The sequence below is a fragment of the Tachysurus vachellii genome, chromosome 18 (assembly GCF_030014155.1).
Source record: "Tachysurus vachellii isolate PV-2020 chromosome 18, HZAU_Pvac_v1, whole genome shotgun sequence".
NCBI classification, from domain to species: Eukaryota; Metazoa; Chordata; class Actinopteri; order Siluriformes; family Bagridae; genus Tachysurus; species Tachysurus vachellii.
This window is the reverse complement of record NC_083477.1, coordinates 14960130-14980950: the sequence shown is the minus strand read 5'-3', so window position 1 is coordinate 14980950 and position 20821 is coordinate 14960130. Positions and strand designations below refer to the sequence as shown.

Genomic DNA, 20821 nt, shown 5'->3' with positions numbered 1-20821 from the left:
AACCGGGCAAAGATCCGCATGCGGCTCGGGAGCCGCGGTTTGGCCACCCCTGTCTGAGACGACCACCTCGACGATAGTGGTGAACAGGGTGAAGAAGATAACGTTATACACCCGAGGCCATATTTGCAAGAAATGTTTCTGTACATTGGAATGAAAGATTCTTCCTACCGGATGAAGTGCCTCTTATGTCTACCGAAAATCACTGAAATTTTACTTTTTACTTTTACTTTAAATACTTAAGTACATTAAATATCAGAAAATTACTTGTGATACTTAAGTACAGTATATATCAGAGACTTTTACTTAAATAATATTCTAAAAGGTAACTTTCACTTCTACCAAAGAGTTTTTCTAGCATGATACTTGTACTTTTACTCAAGTATTGCTTTCTAGTACTTTATACAACACTGTGGGATACATTAACTCTGGTTTACTAGTCTACATACGTAACATACAATGACAATGAATAAAACAGTGTTCAAAAAAAAGTTTATTTTTATTTATTTTTTAATTTTTTTATATACATACATACAGTACAACAAACAGGGAAGGAAGGGCTAGTTCAAGTATTTCATGAAGAAGGAAGTCTTCAACCGTTGTTATATAGCCAGTGACTCAGCTGTCCGGACCCCTAGGGGAAGTTTATTCCACCACCTTGGTGCCAGAACAGAGAAGAGTCTTGTTGTATACTGTACTTACCTCTTACCCTGAGAGATGGTGGAACCAGTCGAGCAGTGCTGGTAGATCGGAGGGTGCAGGGTGCAGTGCGAGGAGTGATTAGGGCTTTGAGGTAAGAGGGAGCTGGTCCATTTTTGGCTTTGTAGGCCAGCATCAGTGTTTTGAATCTGATGCGTGCAGCTACCGGAAGCCAGTGGAGGGATTGCAGAAGTGGGGTGGTATGCGAGAACTTGGGCAGGTTGAAAACAAGCCGGGCAGCTGCATTTTGGATCATTTGCAAAGGATGAATTGCGTTCATAGGTGGACCTGCCAGCAGTGTGTTGCAGTAATCCAGTCTTGAGATGACAAGACTGAACAAGTACCTGAGCAGCCTGTATGGACAAAAATGGCCGAATCCTTCTAATGTTGTAGAGAAGGAACCGAAATGAGTGTGTCACATTAGCAACATGAGAGGAAAAGATTGAGATAGGATGAAGCAGGTGGAGCCGGGGGGTTGAGTAAAGAAGAGATGATGATGTGGAGCTTCCGAGGGTCTTGTGCTGAAGCTTCAAGTTTTTGACAGAAGTCACATCTGACAGAAGTCACATCTGAGGAGAACTTGGCCAGGAGTGTACGGTAAAAGTCAAGATCTGCATCAAGTTTTCATTTCTTCCACTTTCTCTCGGATGATCTTAGCACTCTTCGATTGTTGCACAACACAACTGAAAGCCAAGTAGCAGAACAAGAAGTTATGTTGTGATTAACACATGCAACATGCGTTTCTTTCATTGGAACCCAGCTGATTGAAGCTTTCTCTTGTGCTAACATTGATAAACAAATCAATACATACAGACATGAAAAGTCATACCATAAGAATTGTCAGAGCTTTTGGAATGCAGACCACACATAGATCTCCGGTCTGTGAGTAAAATGATTGATTAACTGTGTCCTTTTATTTCATATTCTAAGCTACACATTTAAAAAAGAGCCTTTTAGCTTCTTAAAAATAATATAGGTATACCCAACATCCCCAGTAGTTAAATTTGTTAGATTATAAATCATATACTGTATGTGTGTGATACATTGAGACTTAGGGGGTCACACTTCAGAGATTCAATGGAGAATAGTTTGATGACACTTCCGCATAGAAGTACACTTTATGGCCAGAGGTTTTTGGACACCTGACAATTGCAGCCATAGGGACCCTGAACCAAACTGTTACCACAAAGTTGGAAGCACATGATTGTATATGGTGTCTTTGTATGCTATAGCATTATAGTTCACTTTATTGGACCTAGGTGCTCAAACCTGAAGTTTTTACTAGAAAGGTAGTCAAAAGGTAGACCTTCTGCAGTATCCTTAATTAATGTTGGAAAAAATGACAGTGAAAATACCAAAATAATACATTATAAATCTCTACATTATAAATTTCTTTCTGATCACACAGAAAAAAAAACTTCACGAATAAAAAACTAAACACTGCCATGTAATCTTTTTGTCCTCCAGCACATGTGAGGAGGACAATTCCTTTGTAGTGTCAAACCTTGCAAAGCTGCAGGACCAAAACTCCTACTTGGACAAGTGCTCAAAGAGATTGTGAATCAGGTGACTGACATCCTGGCAGATATCTTTAACATCTTCCTAAGCTAAGCAATTGTCACACAGTGTTTTTAAGGCTACCAAAATCATACTGGCCCTGAATAAGTCAGAAGTGTCGAGACTCAAGGACTCGACCTCTTTGTAGCACTTAAATCAGTTATAATCTCAAGAAATGCAGAACACCTTCAACAACCATTTTGTCATTGTTCCTAAACTCCATTCTATTTGGGTAAATTTATCAATTTGGAAATTTATATCCTGAATTTATATATTTATTTTTTACTGCTTTGTGAGAATGTCCGATTTGATCTGTATAGCACTTTTAATAACGGATTGAATTGAATTCCTTTTTTAAGTTGCTTTCACAACAATTACTGCACTGACAGTTTATATTGAATTTCATTCTAGTTACAGCTGTGGTCATGACAAATCTTCTTAGAGATTGTAGTTTTTATGTTTACTCTGTTTACTATGTTTACTTACTACCACTGTTTCCTATACCTTCTCCCTGCATGATTCTTATTCCTGTTGTACTCTTGGCACAACTAATGCCTTGCAAAATCCCTGACAACACAAGTTATAATTTAGTAGTATAGATGTTGCATATACGATATAGTAGTATATGCATGCAGCATCTTGCAGCAACAAAGTGACCAAAAACATATGTGTCTACACGTTTAGAGACTGTTGTGTCTTTGTTGTGATGGAGACATGACTCAGCAACAGAGTTCCGGATGCCACCGTTCAGCTGGATGGACTCACCTTGTTTTGTGCTGACAGAAATGCAGCTTAGGGCAGTAAGTCTCGTGGTGGCTTGTTTGTTTTGGCTTGCGTTGGTGCAAGAACTCTTTGCTTGTTTCTAATAGCTGCTCATTGCTGGTATATTTTGTGACTGTTATACAGACCATTTTATTTTGCTCAGGAGTTCACCACTCTTTTCCTAGTCAGAGTGTATGTTCCCCCAGTGCTAATGTTAAGGGAGGCACTTTATGATTTTTATGCGTTTATTAGCGAATTGCAGAATGCTTACCATTTCATGTTGACTTTGCAACCATGCCGAATCTTGTTTACACAAACATCCTCAGACTGTCAGAGCCCTGCCCCCACCTTGGCTATTTAGATCACATCTCTGTTAAGCCAATTACAGCATACAGACAGCACTTTAAATGATTATAACCAGTTCTAAAGCAGGCTAAATCCTAGCCATTTCTGCTCTTTAGGACTGTTTTAAGCACACTTTCACAGTTGGCTACACAGACAGTGACTTCACCAGCTTGGAAGAATGCATGGCATCAGTGATCAGCTACATCAGCAAGTGCATTGATGAATTGACTGTCCCCAAGATCATCACCACTTGCTCCAAATAGAAGCCATGGGTCACTATAAAGGTGTGCTCTAAGGTACATGTGCTCTGCAAAGGAATCTAAGAAAAGCAAGGGCCAAACTGGGCCATCAGAGAGGCAAAGAATGCACATGCCCAGAGAATTCACAGCCACTTCCAGGACAGTGGCAACATAGTGCATGTGGCAGGGCATCCAAGCCATAACTAACTAAAGGACAACTTCACCTGCCTGTGACAGAGATGCCTGAGAAGCGCTGAACTACTTCTATGCTTGGTTTGAGATGCAAAACGATTTGTCAGCAAGGAAGACTGCCCCTCCTCCCACTGACCAGGTACTTTGTTTTACCACAGCTAATATGAGGAAAGCTATACACAGAGCTACCATGCAGAAGCCTGCTGGACCAGAAAACATTCCTGGCAGAGTGCTCAGGGCATGTGCAGACCAAGCTGGTGGATGCCTTCACTGACATTTTTGACATCTTTGCTGTTGTTTCAACATGCTTCAAGACTGGTACCATCCCCAAATTCCATCAGTGTTCTGTGGTCTGTCTTAACGACTGTTGTCCTGTCACACTCACACCCATTGTCATGACCTGCTTTAAGAGGATCATCATTAGGCATATGAAGACTTATGCTGACCAGACATATGCTGCCACTCTCACTGGGCCCAATTTGAGTCCAACCCACTGTTGCCACCGCCTTCTATCTGGCTTTAGAAAAAGACACAATTGTACAGATAATACATAATAATAATAATAATAATAATAATAATAATAATAATAATAATTTCTTTAGCCAAAAATGTAAGACCTTACAAGGTAGAAAGGTAGTCAAAAGGTAGACCTTCTGCAGTATCCTTAATTAATGTTGGAAAAAATGACAGTCAAAATACCAAAATAATACATTATAAATCTCTACATTATAAATTTCTCTTAGCTAAGCATTTTCATAAAATGATTCAAAGCAGGAGTCAACTGAAATGCATTGAAATAAATTAAAAAAAAACAATATAGCATGTAGAGGAGAAAACGAAGTATAAACTCAATGCTGTGGATCTATTTAGGTTTTTGTTTATATTGTGTAACATCAACAGAAATTTAGTATTTTAGTAACAGTAATTTAGTGAAATAGATTTTTTTTATAATATGTAGGTGTTCATTTTTATTGCATGTTATTGTCTTATAATGTTTTTCTTTGTTTATATATATATATATATATATATATCTCAACATTTAGCTACATTAAATGATGTAAGTTCGTTTCTATTGTCATAATGTTGACTATTCTAGTCCCTTCTTTTGTCTCTGTTGGATTCTGTTTATCCCATGCCTGGTTTTTAAAATGCAGTTGCAAATCACCACTTCATTAGTACAGTATGTAGGCTAAAGTATATATTTATGAATGTTTGTCTATGTGTGTAGTGTGTTTGTGAACCTTTTCTTTCGGAACTATACAGAACTACGCAGATGTAGGGTTCAATATTACAGGTTTTCAATTACTGAGTGTGGACATTTATGTTGTGCATGAGTTTGTATGTTTAAACATGTCCTGATCAGTGTGCAGACATCATTGTCTAAGACTATCTTGGTTATGTTGTCACAGTATCTGATGGGTTTAGGAGCAGAGAATAGTGTGTAGAACAGAAAGGGACCAACATGACAGTAAGAGGGGCATGTTGCAGCTGGCTATGTGTTGTGAAGTTTTATACAGTGCTGTACTGGGGCAGCTCTGGGGGGTGGGTTAGTTTGGCCATCTGGATTGGATTGCAGACATTCTTTCAGAATTGCATTGCAAGCAAAGGTCAACATGATAGGGAGAGCTTGTGGCTAAGTGTGAACATGTTAGATTTTATTAATTAAATTGCCAGTGTATTTATACACACATTTTGACAACAGCTAGACATTGTGTTGTCCCTGTGTTAATTTGACCTGATTTTGTTTCTAAAAGTACAAACTTGCAGTATGTACCTACTAATGGAAACGCTAGAAGGATTTTTGTAAAATAATTGTTTAAAATTATTAGAACATTTAAGAACTCCAATTTCAGAACTCAGGACGTGTCTTTTGTCTATATGTTTTAATGAGTATATATGAGAAAATCTCCAGAACTTGCAGACCTTTGAAAGAAGTGCAGGTGGTAAAATCCACTGAAACCACGTGTTTGCTAATTTGTATTGTTTATACTGCCAAGTTGTTTTTTTTTTTGGTTGTTTGTTTTTGTTTTTTAAATATATTGTATAATGTAGTTTGTTGAATGTAGTACTGTAGCTTTTAGTATTTTAATGTTATCATAATTCCATTAAATTAATCTGAAGTCATAACAAGCTGTATAATACGTTAACATTATGCAGAGTGCTAATTTTGGTTGAATTGTTGTATTAACAATTCTGTTAAGATTCTTCTGTTTATGTGCATTTTTCCTGAAGGTAAGAAACTCTGAGCTGCACCCATGCTCTCATTAGATGAGCCACTGGACCTGAAGCTGCCCAGAGGGCACATCAATGGGCAGAGCAGAGGCTTCAAGTCACCATCCAATCTTACTTCCTCTCAGATCCATGCCAAGAGGATTGGGCATCTTCCAATTGCTGATGATGGGACAGCAGATAATGTTCCAGCCTCCCCTGCCTCCACCCAAATAGGTAATCTCATAATAAAGCACAAAGGCAAACCTCATGCTAGCCCATCCAGTTTCTTTAACATAAGGTTTTCACCATTCTGAAATCTGAGAATTAACAAGTGATTGTATCTTAAAGGGGATTTTCAGTAACTTTTTGCAGCATTTCTGAATAATTTGCTATGTTTCTTACTATAACCTCAACTATAACTATACTATAAGAAAGTTTGCAATTATTTAATTATTTACACTTCGAAATTTTACTCTAATAATTGCTGACTATAGTGGAGGAAGATGATTATTTCCAAAATGTCCTAGAATTCTATCAGTTTATACCAGAATAAGCATTCTGTTCAGATTTATTTTAAACCACAAAATGTTATATAAATTAATTACAGGTCACCTACATTGTCTACCCAGCAAAATGTGTGCATGGTCACGTTTAAAATTCGCTCTGTGCTATACACTGATCAACCATAGCATTAAAACCAACGGCGTGATGTTGGGTAGGTCCACTTGTGAAAACAAATCAGCTTTGATTCGTTGAGGCATGGGGTCCAAAAGACTTCTAAAAGTCTGCTGTGTTATTTGGCATTAAGACTTTGCAGTAGATCCTTCAGGTCCTGCGAGGTGGGGGCTCAATAGACTTGGCTTGTTGTTGTCCAGAACATCCCACAGATGCGCAATCAGATTGAGCTCTGGGGAATTTGGAAGCTTATTTGAACATTATTTGACTCTTGTAAAAGGTACTTTTTCTTTTTTTTGATCCGAATCACATCAGTTTCAGAACTTCCCTGTTCCACCCCTTGACATGTGACATTGTAACGAGATAAGCAAACGTCTTCATGTCACCTGTCAGTGTTTTTAATGTTATGGCTGATTGGTATACGTGACTGAATTTCCTTTTCTCTCAGTTACTCTATTCTGGTATATAATCGAACTTGCAGTGTTTTTCATCAGGCTTGTGAGCGAGTGATCAAATAAGACAAACCGATAACAGCTCATACCCCTGCATCTTTAGGTGTATCTGTGGTGTGCCAGGAGAAGCCTGAGCTCTCCACCCCTCCTGCAGTGGACCTTAGTATGTCTCCATCCTCTCATCACACACCCTGCTCCCCTGAGCTCACTGGAAATGGCTCCTCTCATTTGTTCTCAGGGGTGAGTACAAGATGTCAAGTCTTAAAAGGAGACTCGCCCAAGTCTTGACAAGATTTTATTCACTGCTTTTTCACATTAGTATATTTGGGAGAGGAAATGTAAGATTTCAAATGTCTTTACTTGTGAATTACATTGTCTTTGTCATTATCACACATAGATTGCTAAACTAAAATATATTATTATATTGAATTTAAAATTCTAAATAGATGCCGATTTGTTCATGGATGATTGGACACATAGAGGCTGCAGTGAGAAGGTACAAGTTTCCCTAGATGTGATTTAAACAGATGGCTGGTAATTCAGTCTACCTAAAGAAAACCGCAGAAATCAATGCAGACATCACTGTTAAAAAAGCAAAACAAATTATGTTTGCAGTTAATGGTAAATTCAAGTTATAGATAATGGTAAAAAGCTAAGTATTAGCTGTCAATAACTCATTAATGTTATGTAATAATGTTAGCCTCATTGACCCAGCTAATGAGGTGGGGTTCTTATCAAATACACCCTGTTCCTCAAACAAAAGTTGTTCTCTGGTTGCGTCTCAGACCAGCTGACGGTATGCAGGGGTAAATCACATTTAGAACAAGATATGAGTGTCCAGACCTCATGCTACTTTAATTAAATTCAGTCCTAATTGAATTGAGGGTCTGCTGTTGGTGCTTAATCAACAGCTGGAATCTTGCAGACCCTCTTCGATCCTCATCAACACCAGTATCCATATGAGACTTGTCATTTTACACACAGTATAAGAGACACTTTTGTTTAATCAAATCCTGTTTGTTTTTTCTTCTGGTCAAACTTTTCTCTTTTCTCTGCTTTTAGGAAATATATTATAAATTCTTATATATTATAATTTTTGTATATAATTCCCACTTCCACTGTGTATGGAGTTACCCCAATATCTCTGGAGTTTCCTCTGGGTACTCAATTTTCCTCCCACAGTTGAAAGACACGCACTGTAGGCTGAATTGTCCATAGACTGTAAATTGGTATTGTCAGTGTTTGTGGGGTTTCCATCAAACAAAAATGTGAAAATTATCATAAATGTTACCTTTGTAGTCATAATTTTTAATGAGGGACACATGAACAGCAGGTAGGTGTTTATTTTATAACAAGTTGTCTGTAAAATAATTGTAAAACGTGGTTGAGAATAAAATGTGTTCAAATAAGAAGAAAATTAAAAAGGGCTTTAATGCTTGAGGTGGGAAAATATGATTTGTTGCAAGTTTGTCTAATGTCTAATGATGTAGGGTATTAGAAATGTAGCTTATGGTCAAGTTGAAGTATTACCAAATTCCAGGAATGACAAATATATTCGAATGTGAGTGTGTGCAATTGTGTTGTGCAATAGCCTGCCATCCTATCCAGGCATATGTTCTGGATGCCAATCTATGCCAATCTAAAAATGTTTTCAATTTAGATTCACTAAAAGTGTAGTTTTACTCTCAGCAAGAAATGCTTTCAGTTGTAATAATCTTCCCTAATTTATTTTCCATATTAGTGTGACAGGGTTAAGAATAGTGTGATGGGGTTGAAGACATTACCTTGACTTTTAATTTGTTTTGATATACATGAAATTCCCTCTAAGACTCAACCAAGACAGTGTATTTAAGTATATGATGCAATAAAGACATTAATCATATTTAGATTAATTTAGAAATTTTAATAACCAAACTGCAAAAATAATTCCTACTACTGCAGACTTTAAGGTTATAAGTAATTTATTTAGTGACTAGTTTAAAAAAAAACAATAATTTAAGTTAATAAAAAAGAAACGAAAATAATTTTACAGCATACATTACCATACAGAACCTTTTACTAAATAGGCATAACAGGTAAATTCACTAGTGCTGAAATGTCAAACAAAACTCTCTCTCAAGGTCCCTTCCCTCTGGGACATCATCTCTGCATGCAGGATACTGCCTTTGTCTGTCTGCTGCTGATGTGGGTGCCATTTCTGACAAAGGATGCCTGTCAAAGATTAAGTGGACACATGACATTATCTTATTTTAGTATAACTAGATTTGGTTATGATGTTAGAATGAAGTCCATTTCATATTTATTTTTAAATGAAAATTATTCATAAATAAAGTAAATAATTCAAAGCTGTCAGAATTTTACAACCCCAAAACATTGGCATATGTGATGGGTTTGAGTTTTTGTGCTCAAAATGGCCACTTCTCCTCATGTATTCTAGGAGAGTCGAGCACATGGCAAATTCTGAGTATGAGTCACCATACTTAGCCGTATGTCACGTCACAATGAAGTAAATATATTTAATGTTTTTATGGATTTAAATAACATTTTGAAAAGTGATTGTTTTCCATCTTAATTTTGGACATACCAAAATATTTTATTTTTTTTAACTAATGGACGTACAATCATATTGTAAAATTATCATTTTTGTGAACCACCACTTCAATGCTGGGGGATTGAGAATGACTGAATCCAAGGAATGACCGGTATAATATTCCTCAAATTGTTTTAGCCATGGGAAATACATTTACATAACTTTAAAGGAAACATATGTACTGCTGATTCATGTATTTATCAACTCGGCTAGCAGTTGCCCGATGTGTAAATTTATTCAGATGCATGGCATGAGCTTGGGTTCACACAGAATAGTGAGGAAAAAAAACTAAATACTAAAGTTTTACTTCAGAGGGCTTTTAGGAAAATGGCTGTGGAAACTCAAAAAGCCATTCTTTACAACTGTGTTGAGCAGAAAAGCATATTGAACCTTGGGATAGGTGTGCTACCACAGCAGAAGAGCATCAAGTTCCATTCATGTCAGCCAAATGAAGAAACTGAGGCTACAGTAGGCTGCTGATGATTTGGAAATACATTTCCTGGTTTGTTCTTTTGTAGGAGCTCAGCAGTTTCTAAAATGCTCAGACCAGCTGGCACCAACAACCTTGTGTCGCTTTCACCAACTTCTATAAACAAAGAGATATCCTCAGATGCAACAGCAAAACACAGCAGATTTTGATATGTAGCTATTCCCAAAAAGAAAACCAGCATTCACAGACCAGGTAGGAAAAGATCATAAGAGAGTAATTAATAGCCAGGTGTAACAAAATAATTCATGCATATGCAATGCATATAATTGGTCAATCAGCTACCTCTATAAAAAACTTACACTCATTGAGACAACATTGTAGAATGTTTCTACACCAGAAATTTTTTTAAACAAATGTAAGGTCATTTATCCAGCAGCTTAAGCTCAGATGAAACTCAGCCATGTAACAGGACAGCGATGATACCAACGCACCACCAAATTAACATCTGAATGTTTTTGAAACAAAAAATGTTTAAAATATTAAGGTGTTGGAATGGCCATATCCAGTTCTCAACCGCATTGAGATACTGTGGCAAGATCTTTGGAGAGCTTAAATGATAATAATAAAATGATGCAGTGTATAAATATAGTTGGGCTAGAATTGCTCCAAAATGATTGGAGAGACTGCTACAGTCGAGATAATCTCATACACCTTTTTGCTAAAGATTGTTAAACTCCCTACAGATTAATGTTGCTAAAGGTGGTGATACTGTTATTGAATGCTAGGGTGTACTCATTAAACACAATCAGGGTAATAATAAAACAGTTATATGTTTTCAAAAATAGGGATGCACAAGAAAAAGGCAATTTATACCTGCTCTAAAGGTTGAATAGTGACAGTGTAATTAGTATTTTAGACCAAACAAAGGATGCCTCTGCCATAATGACCTAGGCCATATATAATCACCATTATTATGCATCCAAAACAACACAAAAATGCTTGCAGAAATATAAAATCTAGTATTTTGCATTTGCATTGATTTCTTGAATGAACTAAAGAAAACCAAAGAAAACACACCCTTTACCGTTTCTCCACCTCTACCAGCCTGGGCTGTTGACACAAGGCTGCTTGGGTACATGGATTCATGCTATTGATGCCAAATTCTGACCCTACCATTTGTCTGCCTCAACAGAAATTGACATTCATCAGACTATCAATTATCTAGGTTTGATGGGCTTATGTACTTTGCAGCCTCAGCTTTTTGTTCTTGGCTGACAGATACGGAACCGGTGTGGACTTATGCTGTTGTAGTCCATCTGACTAAAGGTGTCTTTGTCAGTTTAAACCAGAATCTCCATTCTTTGTTGGGCAACAAGGCATTTCCATCTTCAGAACTACCACTTACTGTTTTTTTATATTGCACCATACACCCTGAAATTACTAACAGGTTTCGAATTCCTATGAAATCAAGACTTGATCAGGTGATCTTAACCAGATGTAGAATTGGGCATACAAGACTGACACATGAATACTTGCTGAAAGGAGAAGACCCCATTCAGTGCTTGTACTGCAGCATTCCCCTTACTGTCAAGCATATTTTGTTGGACTGTCCTGCGCATAATGACCATAGAAGGTTATTTTATGAGGCCAATTCATTTAAAGAGCTATTTTACAAGGTTTCGTCAGAAAAAGTTTTAGAGTTTCTGTCATATATTAATGTAAAAAATTTCATTTAAGTTGTCTATATTTGTCTATATTTATTTCTTTGTGATTTTAGGTTATTTTAATTCTTATTAACCGTTCTTGCCATGAAGATAGCCTCAGTAGCTGACATGGCAATAAATTATAGCATCTAACTAATATTGCACCATTTGGAGTAAACTCTAGATACTGTTGTGTGGAAAATCACAGGGGATCAGCAGTTACATAAATACTCAAATGAGAAGTTATCCAGAACAAAAAAGAAACCACTAGAAAAACCTTACTTGATATTAAAAACAAGATTTTATATTAAAACAAATATCTTAACAGTGTTTCCCTTATTCTGTTTTTCTGTGTCAGGACTCTGCTCACATCCGTTATGTTGAGGGAGGGGCCCCTTCACAAGCTTTTCAGTTCTTTTTGCCAATTGGAGGAGGAGGGATCCATATGCCATCCTCAATATTTATTGGCCAGCACAGGGACAAGAGGGCTTCCCCTGAACTTTCAGCAGATGAACAGCTGTCCTGTCGATGGAAGAAGGTGAGAAAGGTGTTGTGTATAAAGATTATGATTTTTTTAAAACTTTAACCAGAAAGACAATCTACCAGTCTAGTGCTATCTATTCAATACACAGGCATACTTTATTTTTACATAAAACTAGATGAAATAATTCATTTGCTGGTACTAGTTATTTAATTCCAGATGTACTTTGCAGTGCCAATTGCTTTTTGACTCCTTGCAAGATTTAGTGGACCATGTAAATGATTTTCATGTAAAGCCTGAGAGAGATTCTGGGTATTGCTGCCATTGGGAGGGCTGTGCACGCAAAGGACGGGGCTTCAATGCAAGGTGAGAGGCTACTAGGAATAGGATTATAGATATGTTACATAGTAATGTCAATGACTAGACACCAGTATTTGTGTTTTCAGATACAAAATGTTAATCCACATTCGTACACACACCAATGAGAAGCCACACCGCTGCCCTACCTGTAACAAAAGCTTTTCACGTCTGGAAAACCTCAAGATCCACAATCGTTCACACACAGGTTAGTGCCACTGCAGTGAAGTGCGCAGCTTTTATCTTTTATCAGCCAACTCCACATTTTGTTGCTCTTTTCCAGGTGAGAAACCATACCTATGTCCTTATGAAGGCTGTAATAAGCGTTATTCAAACTCCAGTGACCGCTTCAAGCACACCCGTACTCACTATGTGGATAAGCCGTACTATTGCAAGATGGCTGGCTGTTTGAAGCGTTACACGGACCCGAGCTCTCTAAGAAAGCACATCAAGGCACATGGGCATTTCGTGGCTTCACAGGAGCAGCAGACAAGCCCAGGTGGGGGAGTCGGTAGACGAGGTGGGGGCATGGGCTCACCTGTGCTGAAGCCATCTCACATTACAGGGAAAGAGTCTGAGCTGAGCTATGCCCATATCATCTTGCCAAATGCAACAGCTGCTCTCCTTGGTACCTCTCTCTCCTTGTCACCTTTGAGTCCTAGGCCCCTGGATCTGAGCATGCTGGGAAGTCCCAGTTCACCTGTCCTGTCCTTTAATGGTCTGGCCAAGTCACCACTGCTACCCACTGCCTTCTCGACATCACCGCTTGGCCTGCCTGTGGTGCCTGTTTTGTGCTCAGATAGCAGAGGACAAGCAACAGGCAGTTCTAGAGTAATGGAGCACGAGGAAGAAGGCCCTAGGAACATCCTCAACCTCTCCACAGGAGAGTCATGGGTGGTCATACCTTCAGGCTCTTTTATGTTGAAGCCAGCTCTGGTCAACTGAGAAGGATACACCAATTATTCCAGTGGGAAGGAAGGGGGAAAGGGATAGCATGGGATCAAAGATCAAGGGGTTCATTTTTTGTTTTCATAAATCAGGAGCTGTTCAGAGTTCACTGAAACATCATATCCACCCAGTAATTTCCAGCATTGTCATTTTAGTTTTGTTATCAAGCCTGTGTTTCAACAGAGGTTACACATTTTTAGAAACTAAAGGTTTTCATAGCTATTATGTATGTTACTCCCATTACTATCATTTAAACTATCACACAAATCAGTGTGCTGAACTTGCCATAGTCAGGCCACTAAAAAACTATAAAAATGCACTGCTGCATTTTGTCATGCACCAGCCCCTAAATAATATGTAACTAGTTAGATTTTGAGGTTAAACCTGCAGGAAAATTGTATAATTTTAAGGTTTCAAACAGAAATTCCTACTATTTTCTACAAAACACTGGTTTTAAAATTTGCAGTTAACGGTTTTTTTCTTTACACTTGTCCTTTTGAGAATAACAGCACAGAGTCTCTCTTTTTTTGCTCTTTTTTTTTTTTTTTAAAGAAAGGTGCCAGTAATTTGGAAAGCCACTGCAAAACAAAATTTGATGTGATTGTTGCTTGTCTGAAGCAGGTTTTTTTAAATCATGGATGTAAGGGTCTTTCTGTAAAGCTTGTGTCTAGGACATTTTTTTACAGCAAGCTGCATACCAGTGGTTCCACCGAGAAATATCTTCTCTGGAGCCCATACAATTTAAAACAAGCCAATTGCCTTGGTGGTTATGATGCCTGGCCTATTAGAAAATGCCATGTTCACAGATAGTCTTTAGATATATAAAGTGCATTTGCAGTAACTGGAGCAACATGAATATTTTCTTTGTTATTTGATCTAAAAACATTACACAATTTTTACACTGTTCACTTTATTTGGTTAAGAAGTTCCCAGAAAAGGTTTTATGTCCCATTCAAAATACATTATTTACAGTTTTTTGTCAGATTTTCTTAGTCATTTCAAATCTGTGTTGGAAGGATCATCCGGTTGATCTATTTCTGGTATTTGTGTCCCTACCTATTAAAATAGATTAACTTTTCTTCAGCTTTTTCTTCAAGAACTGATCTGAAGAGTCTTGCAGTAGAACTGTACAGTATCTCGTACAAACAGAGATGAGATAATATCAGTGGCCTAAAAACCAACACAGACACTAACTCTTAGTGTTCCTGCTATTTTTGTTTTTTTTTATTTACAAACTGGTGTCTTAAGAATCTATATATGTGTCTGAGTAAGCACTTAACTATTTCTATATATTTATATGCAACAGGACGCCAGTGTGTGAAGCACACTAAGTACACCATCATTTGTAATGAATCTTATTTTGATCACTCTTTGGTGAACTGTAGAACTCCTTGGAGGGCTTTTTATGATGCATGTATTTTTATTTAGGCAACACCGATTCAGTCAGAGTTGGCAAAGGAGCTTGATGGTAGGTTAATTAATGTTTAGTTAGTTCAGAGGACAATCAGAGCATTTCATATGGCTGCATCCCTTACAGAGATACCATTCATTTACCCACAGACCAACAAACCTCTAGTGAACACTGCTATGCTGTCTAGTCTATTACGTTGAATAGAGACTTCAGGTTCATCTGCCCTCTCAGAAACCACCAACCAGCACTGTTCAGACAGTTTCAAACTAGGCAGGTTTGAATCTGGCTTAAATTAACTGGTATCAGACACAAGACTCTGCAATGGGTTTTAAGGTTAACAAAGGTGTTATATATTGCTTGTTATATATTGTTATATAGTTCTACCTAAGTGTAGATTAATGTGGCACTAATGCATTTGTTGCACTAATGCCACCAGTTGGACATCTGTTTTAACAACCTCACACATAGTATGCTAGCACAGCATAGCACTGATACATTTTCTTTAACTGACAGAAGATGTCATGGAAAGGGCCATACTGTGCATTACACAAGCCACTTGCAGGCAAACAAAAACTGGTGTGTGGTACAGGCCTCTGAGTCAAATGTGATGCTGACACAATGATGACTCTTGCAGGCAAACACAGTGCATGAAAATTAATACTTCATTACAGCTCAAAAATAACATTCCCTTTCTACAAAAGAGTGGCTCTTCTGTTTACACATACTTATAATCTAAATTTAAGAGCTCTTTAAAAAAAAAAAAAAAAAACATTAGTCTTTGGTACCAAGTCTCTTCATCTGAAATGAGATGTTAAAAAGTCTCTTCAGGGTGACTATTCCCTTTTATGACAGAACTCTTTAGAGCATTCCTTAAAACCCAGTATTTGCCTGCATAGGTTGCTTTCATCAGTTTTAATAAGAAATTAATAACGATTACGATTAAAACATTTAAATCTTGTAAATGTATGTTTATTTATGATCCCTGCCCCACATCCATGTTTAAATCCTATAATTCCACAATACTACCTTATGCTACATTTGAGAACACTTGATAATATGGCTATTTTGTTTGTTATATTGTTTTGACGAGACATTTCTTTGGATGTTGATGTTGCTTTATCTCCTTGTCTCTGCTAGTGCTGCTCTAAACTGAGATTTCTCCCACAGAGCATGGAGGATGGAGGAATGAAAAGTAAGGTTGGTCAGAGGGATGGACTGTTTCTTAAAAATGAACCACTTAACTGTCTCAGATAATCATTCCAGGAAGTTTCATCTTTTAGTGTGTTCCTGACACAGATTGTGTTTCAGATATCTGGAATATATACAATCTATATGCGCCAGACCAAACCCATACAGACACTGGGAGAAAATGCAGCCTTAAAGTAACTGAACCCAGGACCAAATTGAGGACCCTGGAGCTCAGTTGAGGTGGAAATTCTATTGCAGGACACAGTATATTACAAATGAGAGGCAACTCATAATCCCATAGGCAAGCCTTTAGATATTTTAGCTCCAAGCAGTTTGTGCAGGTTTAAAGCTCTGTTATAGACCTTTACGGGTGTTTTACCTTTTCTCCCCTCCACCCTCACTTGCTCTTCTGCTCTTTTGAGAAAGATAGTGATGACACAGACCCGTCAGGGTCTACATTGTTTAAATATCAGATAAGCTGTTAGACCCATTAACCCTTTGAGCACTCTAGTGAAGCGTGTTCATAATGCAGTTACTAGAAGAGAAACATAAGCAATAATTGGACAGTTTCCTGGTTTGGCACTGACTATAGAAATCCTTGATCCAGTAACTACATTGGAAACAAGGGCAGCAAGTATACGATACAAAAAGCACCATTTCACTTTGGTAAATTAGTCATTTGAAAAAATATGAAACAGACATTCTTTCCCTCTTAATTATTAAACAAACTAAAGTGCCACAGTGGTGCCCAAAGGGTTAATGCAAGACTATGGCCAGGAAAGGCCAGTATTGTTTTTTATTTTCTTTTTGCACATTGAAATATATTATCAGTATTTTAATTTTTTCCAAGTGCCTTTTATTATAGGGAAGATGTGTGTGTGTGTGTGTGTGTATATATATATATATATATATATATATATATATATATATATATATATATATATATATAAAATGACGTTTGTTTGTTTTTCCTGGCATCGTGTTCTTACGATGAACATGCAAAACATCTTCAAGTGGTACAACACAATTGTGTGGTCCTGTTTTAGGAGATTTATTACAATATTAATTTTGATGTCATTGAAAACGAGTAAACAATACATGTTTAATAAATTTGAATTTGATATATTAAGCTGCACTTCATCTACTTTTCTGATTCCTACACCAATAGAGGTAAAAACAAATGAAACACTGATCTGAGCAAAGGGGAACCAAAGAAAAAAGAGAGCAATGGTTGAATTAAAGTAATTTTCAATTATTCAATAAGGAGGATAAGCATTTTAATTTCTTGCTGAATAGTAGAAAAGAATGTGTAATTGTGTGATGCTTGGATAATATTCTTGTATGATAAACTTTTAAGATGTCATTTATGGAAAACTATGATGTCAACACAAATTCAATGATGCTAAAGAAAAGGATGAAGCTTTATTTAGGACATTATTTACAATGGAGGGTCAGAGGGAAAGAAATGAACAAAATCAATCATGTTTGTGTCTGTTCCTGCGCTGGTGGTTTGTCTTGCTTCTCAATTGCAATCTCTTCATCAAGACGCTCCTTAGCTCTCACCACCTGGAAAAGAACAAAGTTGTAATACAAGCTGTTTTTAACACACAACAAGACCAAATGTGACAATGTAAACTCAACATTCTAGATAAAAAAATATAGGTACACAGTGGCAAATTTAATGACACCACAGAAGAATAAAAGTATCACTGATTCACAATAGTACAACATATACAGGTGTATCTCAATAAATTAGACTGTCGTGGAAAAATTCATTTCTTTCAGTAATTCAACTCAATTACACGTCACCATATTCTATTTTTTTTGCTAAATATTAGCTAAAATCATCACAATTAAAAGTACCAATCAGCTAAATCAACTCAAAACACCTGCAAGGGTTTCCTGAGCCATCAAAATGGTCTTTCAATTTGGTTCAGTAGGGTACACAAACATGGGGAAGGCTGCTGATATGTCAGTTGTCAGGAGACAATCACTGACACCCTTTACAAGGAGGGAAAGTCACAACTATTCATTGCCAAAGAAGCTGGCTGTTCACAGAGTGCTCTATCCAATCATGTTAACAGAAAGTTGAGTGGAAGGAAAAAGTGTGGAAGAAAAAGAGAGAACTACAGCATTGAGAGGCTTGTCAAGCAAAATCTGGGTGAACTTCACAAGTAATGAACTGAGGCTGGGGTCAAGGAATTTGGCTACAGTTGTCGTATTGCACTTGATAAGCCACTCCTGAACCAGAGACAACATTACAATCAAACATACCAAAGACTTAAACTACTTCAGTCTGTGTGAACTGAATTTATATAATACACGAGATTCACTATTTGAGTTGAATTACTGAAATAAATGAACTTTTTCACGACATTCTAATTTATTGAGATGCACCTGTAGAAGGCCCTTGCAACCTTTACATTTAGGGAATTTGGCAGATGCCCTTATACAGAGCATCTTACATCATGCTCATCTCCCCATCTTATTATAATGCTATAATACACAGATTTCTTTGTTAATCTCTGCGGTGTCAACAGTGTATCATTGTAGTATGATGCACTACAATGATGTGCATCATAAGTCCCCGAATATCATCTATTTATGGTATTACTGACTTTGCAATAACTTATCATCAGTGAGATATTGCTTTCCTGTGTGCTTCTGATTTCCGTGACAAAAATTATTTCCCCATGCTCAACTTACCTTAGACTGCAGGTAGAAAGATCCTCCGACAGTTTTGTCATTTACTTTGAACAAATGTTCATAATTCTGCAAAGAACAAAAAGCTGGTGTCACTGGTGAAATGAAGGGACTTGGTATAACATGATTTTTATCATGAGAACCTTTGTATAATACCTTCTGGATTTCCTCTGGGTTTAGTGTTGCTACATTCAGAATCTGCTGTGCTTCCTGTAGACTCATCCCAGTGAAACTGGAAACTGCAGCCGACTGCTTACCTGCCCGTCCTCTCGCCTCTGCCGCAGCCTGACTGGCTGTAAATACACCAGAATAAGCATTGATACAGACCATAGGACTGATGGCTGCTTTACTCATGAGTACAGATTTACACAAACATACAGGCACCTTCAAAATACCAGTAACATCCTTAAAAGGATGGCACAAATGAAAAAGAACTATTATTTGGGCTGGAGTGGAATATTTGATCTGACTTGTAGAGAGACTGGCAACAGGAGGCTATCCAATATATGTTGTAAAAACTTAAAACTGCCTGTTACTGGAAAACTTGAAATAATTAATGAAAACAAAAACAAAACAATTCATGTTTTTATGAACAGTTTATATGATTTAAACTAATTTTTAGAAATTTAAATCAGTAAATATTGTATCTGAGTATAAGCAACGTATTGGGGACATGTTACCCTTGATGTCTACTCTTTGGTAGTTTTACACTAAGCAATATCACAAGAGGAAGTGTACTTCTGTACTGTATAAACCTGTCTGTGATTTAACAGGCCACAGGTGCTGATATTCAGTGCTAATATTTTGTTTGCTTTTATGCAACAGAAAACAAAAAAGAATATTAAGTAACTGACACTTGAGACACAATATTCCAACACATTTATTCTTTCTGTTATACAAATCTTCCCCACAGAACCCATTCAGATCTGCCCTTGTAGCTCACACAGCTGACTGACAGACCAGCTCTAGGTGTAGAATAGTTTGTAATAATAACTAAGTAGATTTGTTTCATCTCTCATGTCTGTTTGCCCTTCATAAAACTCCAAAACACTGAAATGTAACAGGGATGTTGTACTAAATATCGAAACAACGCTTGTCCAGTCCACAGTGGACTGAAACTAACTCTTATATAACTGTATATGCGAATTTATATTACATGGGTAACGTGACAGTCAGTAAATACACATCTGATGGACAACACAACAACATGCCTGCAAACTCCTGCCGTAAAGCCCGAGCGAAAGCCCTGCCGACGACCTGCACTCCCATCACCACGATCTGAGCCAGATACTTCGCCTGAAACACAACAACACAATTACTCAAGTCCACACAGCAAACACACGGACATACCACATGAACAAACAAGCTGCCTTTCATATGCGACAGCTGTGTGACTGTTACAGCTCTTTTCCCTCACTGACAGTCTGTAGTTAGCATCACTGCTAATAGATGAAGTTCACATAACTTCTCAAGACAAAACATACACAGCGGAAGAAATATATAGAACAGAAACAGTAATGTTACCATTATTCAGCTCCTGTCATAAGCTGCGATCAAGTGTAAAAGTGACAATCATAACATCTGTAATTTTACATGTGTGTTCCTCAAGGTGATCGCACCAGAGAAGAAAATACTGTTTCCGGTTTCTACTATTTTCTGTTGCCACCTGCTGGCTGGAGGGCTTTAAATACTGCGGCTTTGAATCGCTCGAACAATAATCTATCTATCTATCTATCTATCTATCTTCCCAAAATTTTAGGCTAAAACATGACTAAAAATGAAGTAATGTTTAACTTTTTCAATATGTAAATATAATTAAATCTAAGTTTTTGCTAGAGGTCTAATACCTTAATGTTACAGTTATGTCTTATATAAGACAGC

The 20821-nt window shown here is 37.2% G+C and overlaps 2 protein-coding genes across 5 annotated transcripts in view; one reads left to right on the top strand and one right to left on the bottom strand.

Moving 5' to 3' along the window:
- The window catches only part of glis2b (GLIS family zinc finger 2b), a 31704-nt gene extending 15693 nt beyond the window's left edge, over positions 1-16011 (top strand). For 2 of the 4 annotated variants that reach the window (XM_060892811.1, XM_060892813.1), the window contains exons 2-7: positions 6024-6236; positions 7233-7369; positions 12211-12390; positions 12566-12699; positions 12780-12898; positions 12974-16011. In XM_060892811.1, coding sequence (XP_060748794.1) covers positions 6047-6236; positions 7233-7369; positions 12211-12390; positions 12566-12699; positions 12780-12898; positions 12974-13635 — 1422 coding nt within the window. In that variant the 5' untranslated portion in view covers positions 6024-6046 and the 3' untranslated portion in view covers positions 13636-16011. Of the gene's footprint in view, positions 1-2163; positions 2263-6023; positions 6237-7232; positions 7370-12210; positions 12391-12565; positions 12700-12779; positions 12899-12973 lie in introns of all 4 variants that reach the window. The other 2 variants (XM_060892812.1, XM_060892814.1) reach the window with 2 other exon arrangements.
- A 1629-nt stretch (positions 16012-17640) lies between these two features.
- On the bottom strand, positions 17641-20592 carry pam16 (presequence translocase associated motor 16). The gene is made up of 5 exons (XM_060892815.1): positions 20465-20592; positions 20148-20236; positions 19097-19229; positions 18944-19009; positions 17641-17803 (listed from the first exon to the last, which is right to left on the bottom strand). The coding sequence occupies exons 1-5, from the start codon at positions 20465-20467 to the stop codon at positions 17717-17719; spliced, it is 378 nt and encodes a 125-aa protein (XP_060748798.1). The 5' UTR covers positions 20468-20592; the 3' UTR covers positions 17641-17716.
- Between the last annotated feature and the right edge of the window lie 229 nt (positions 20593-20821).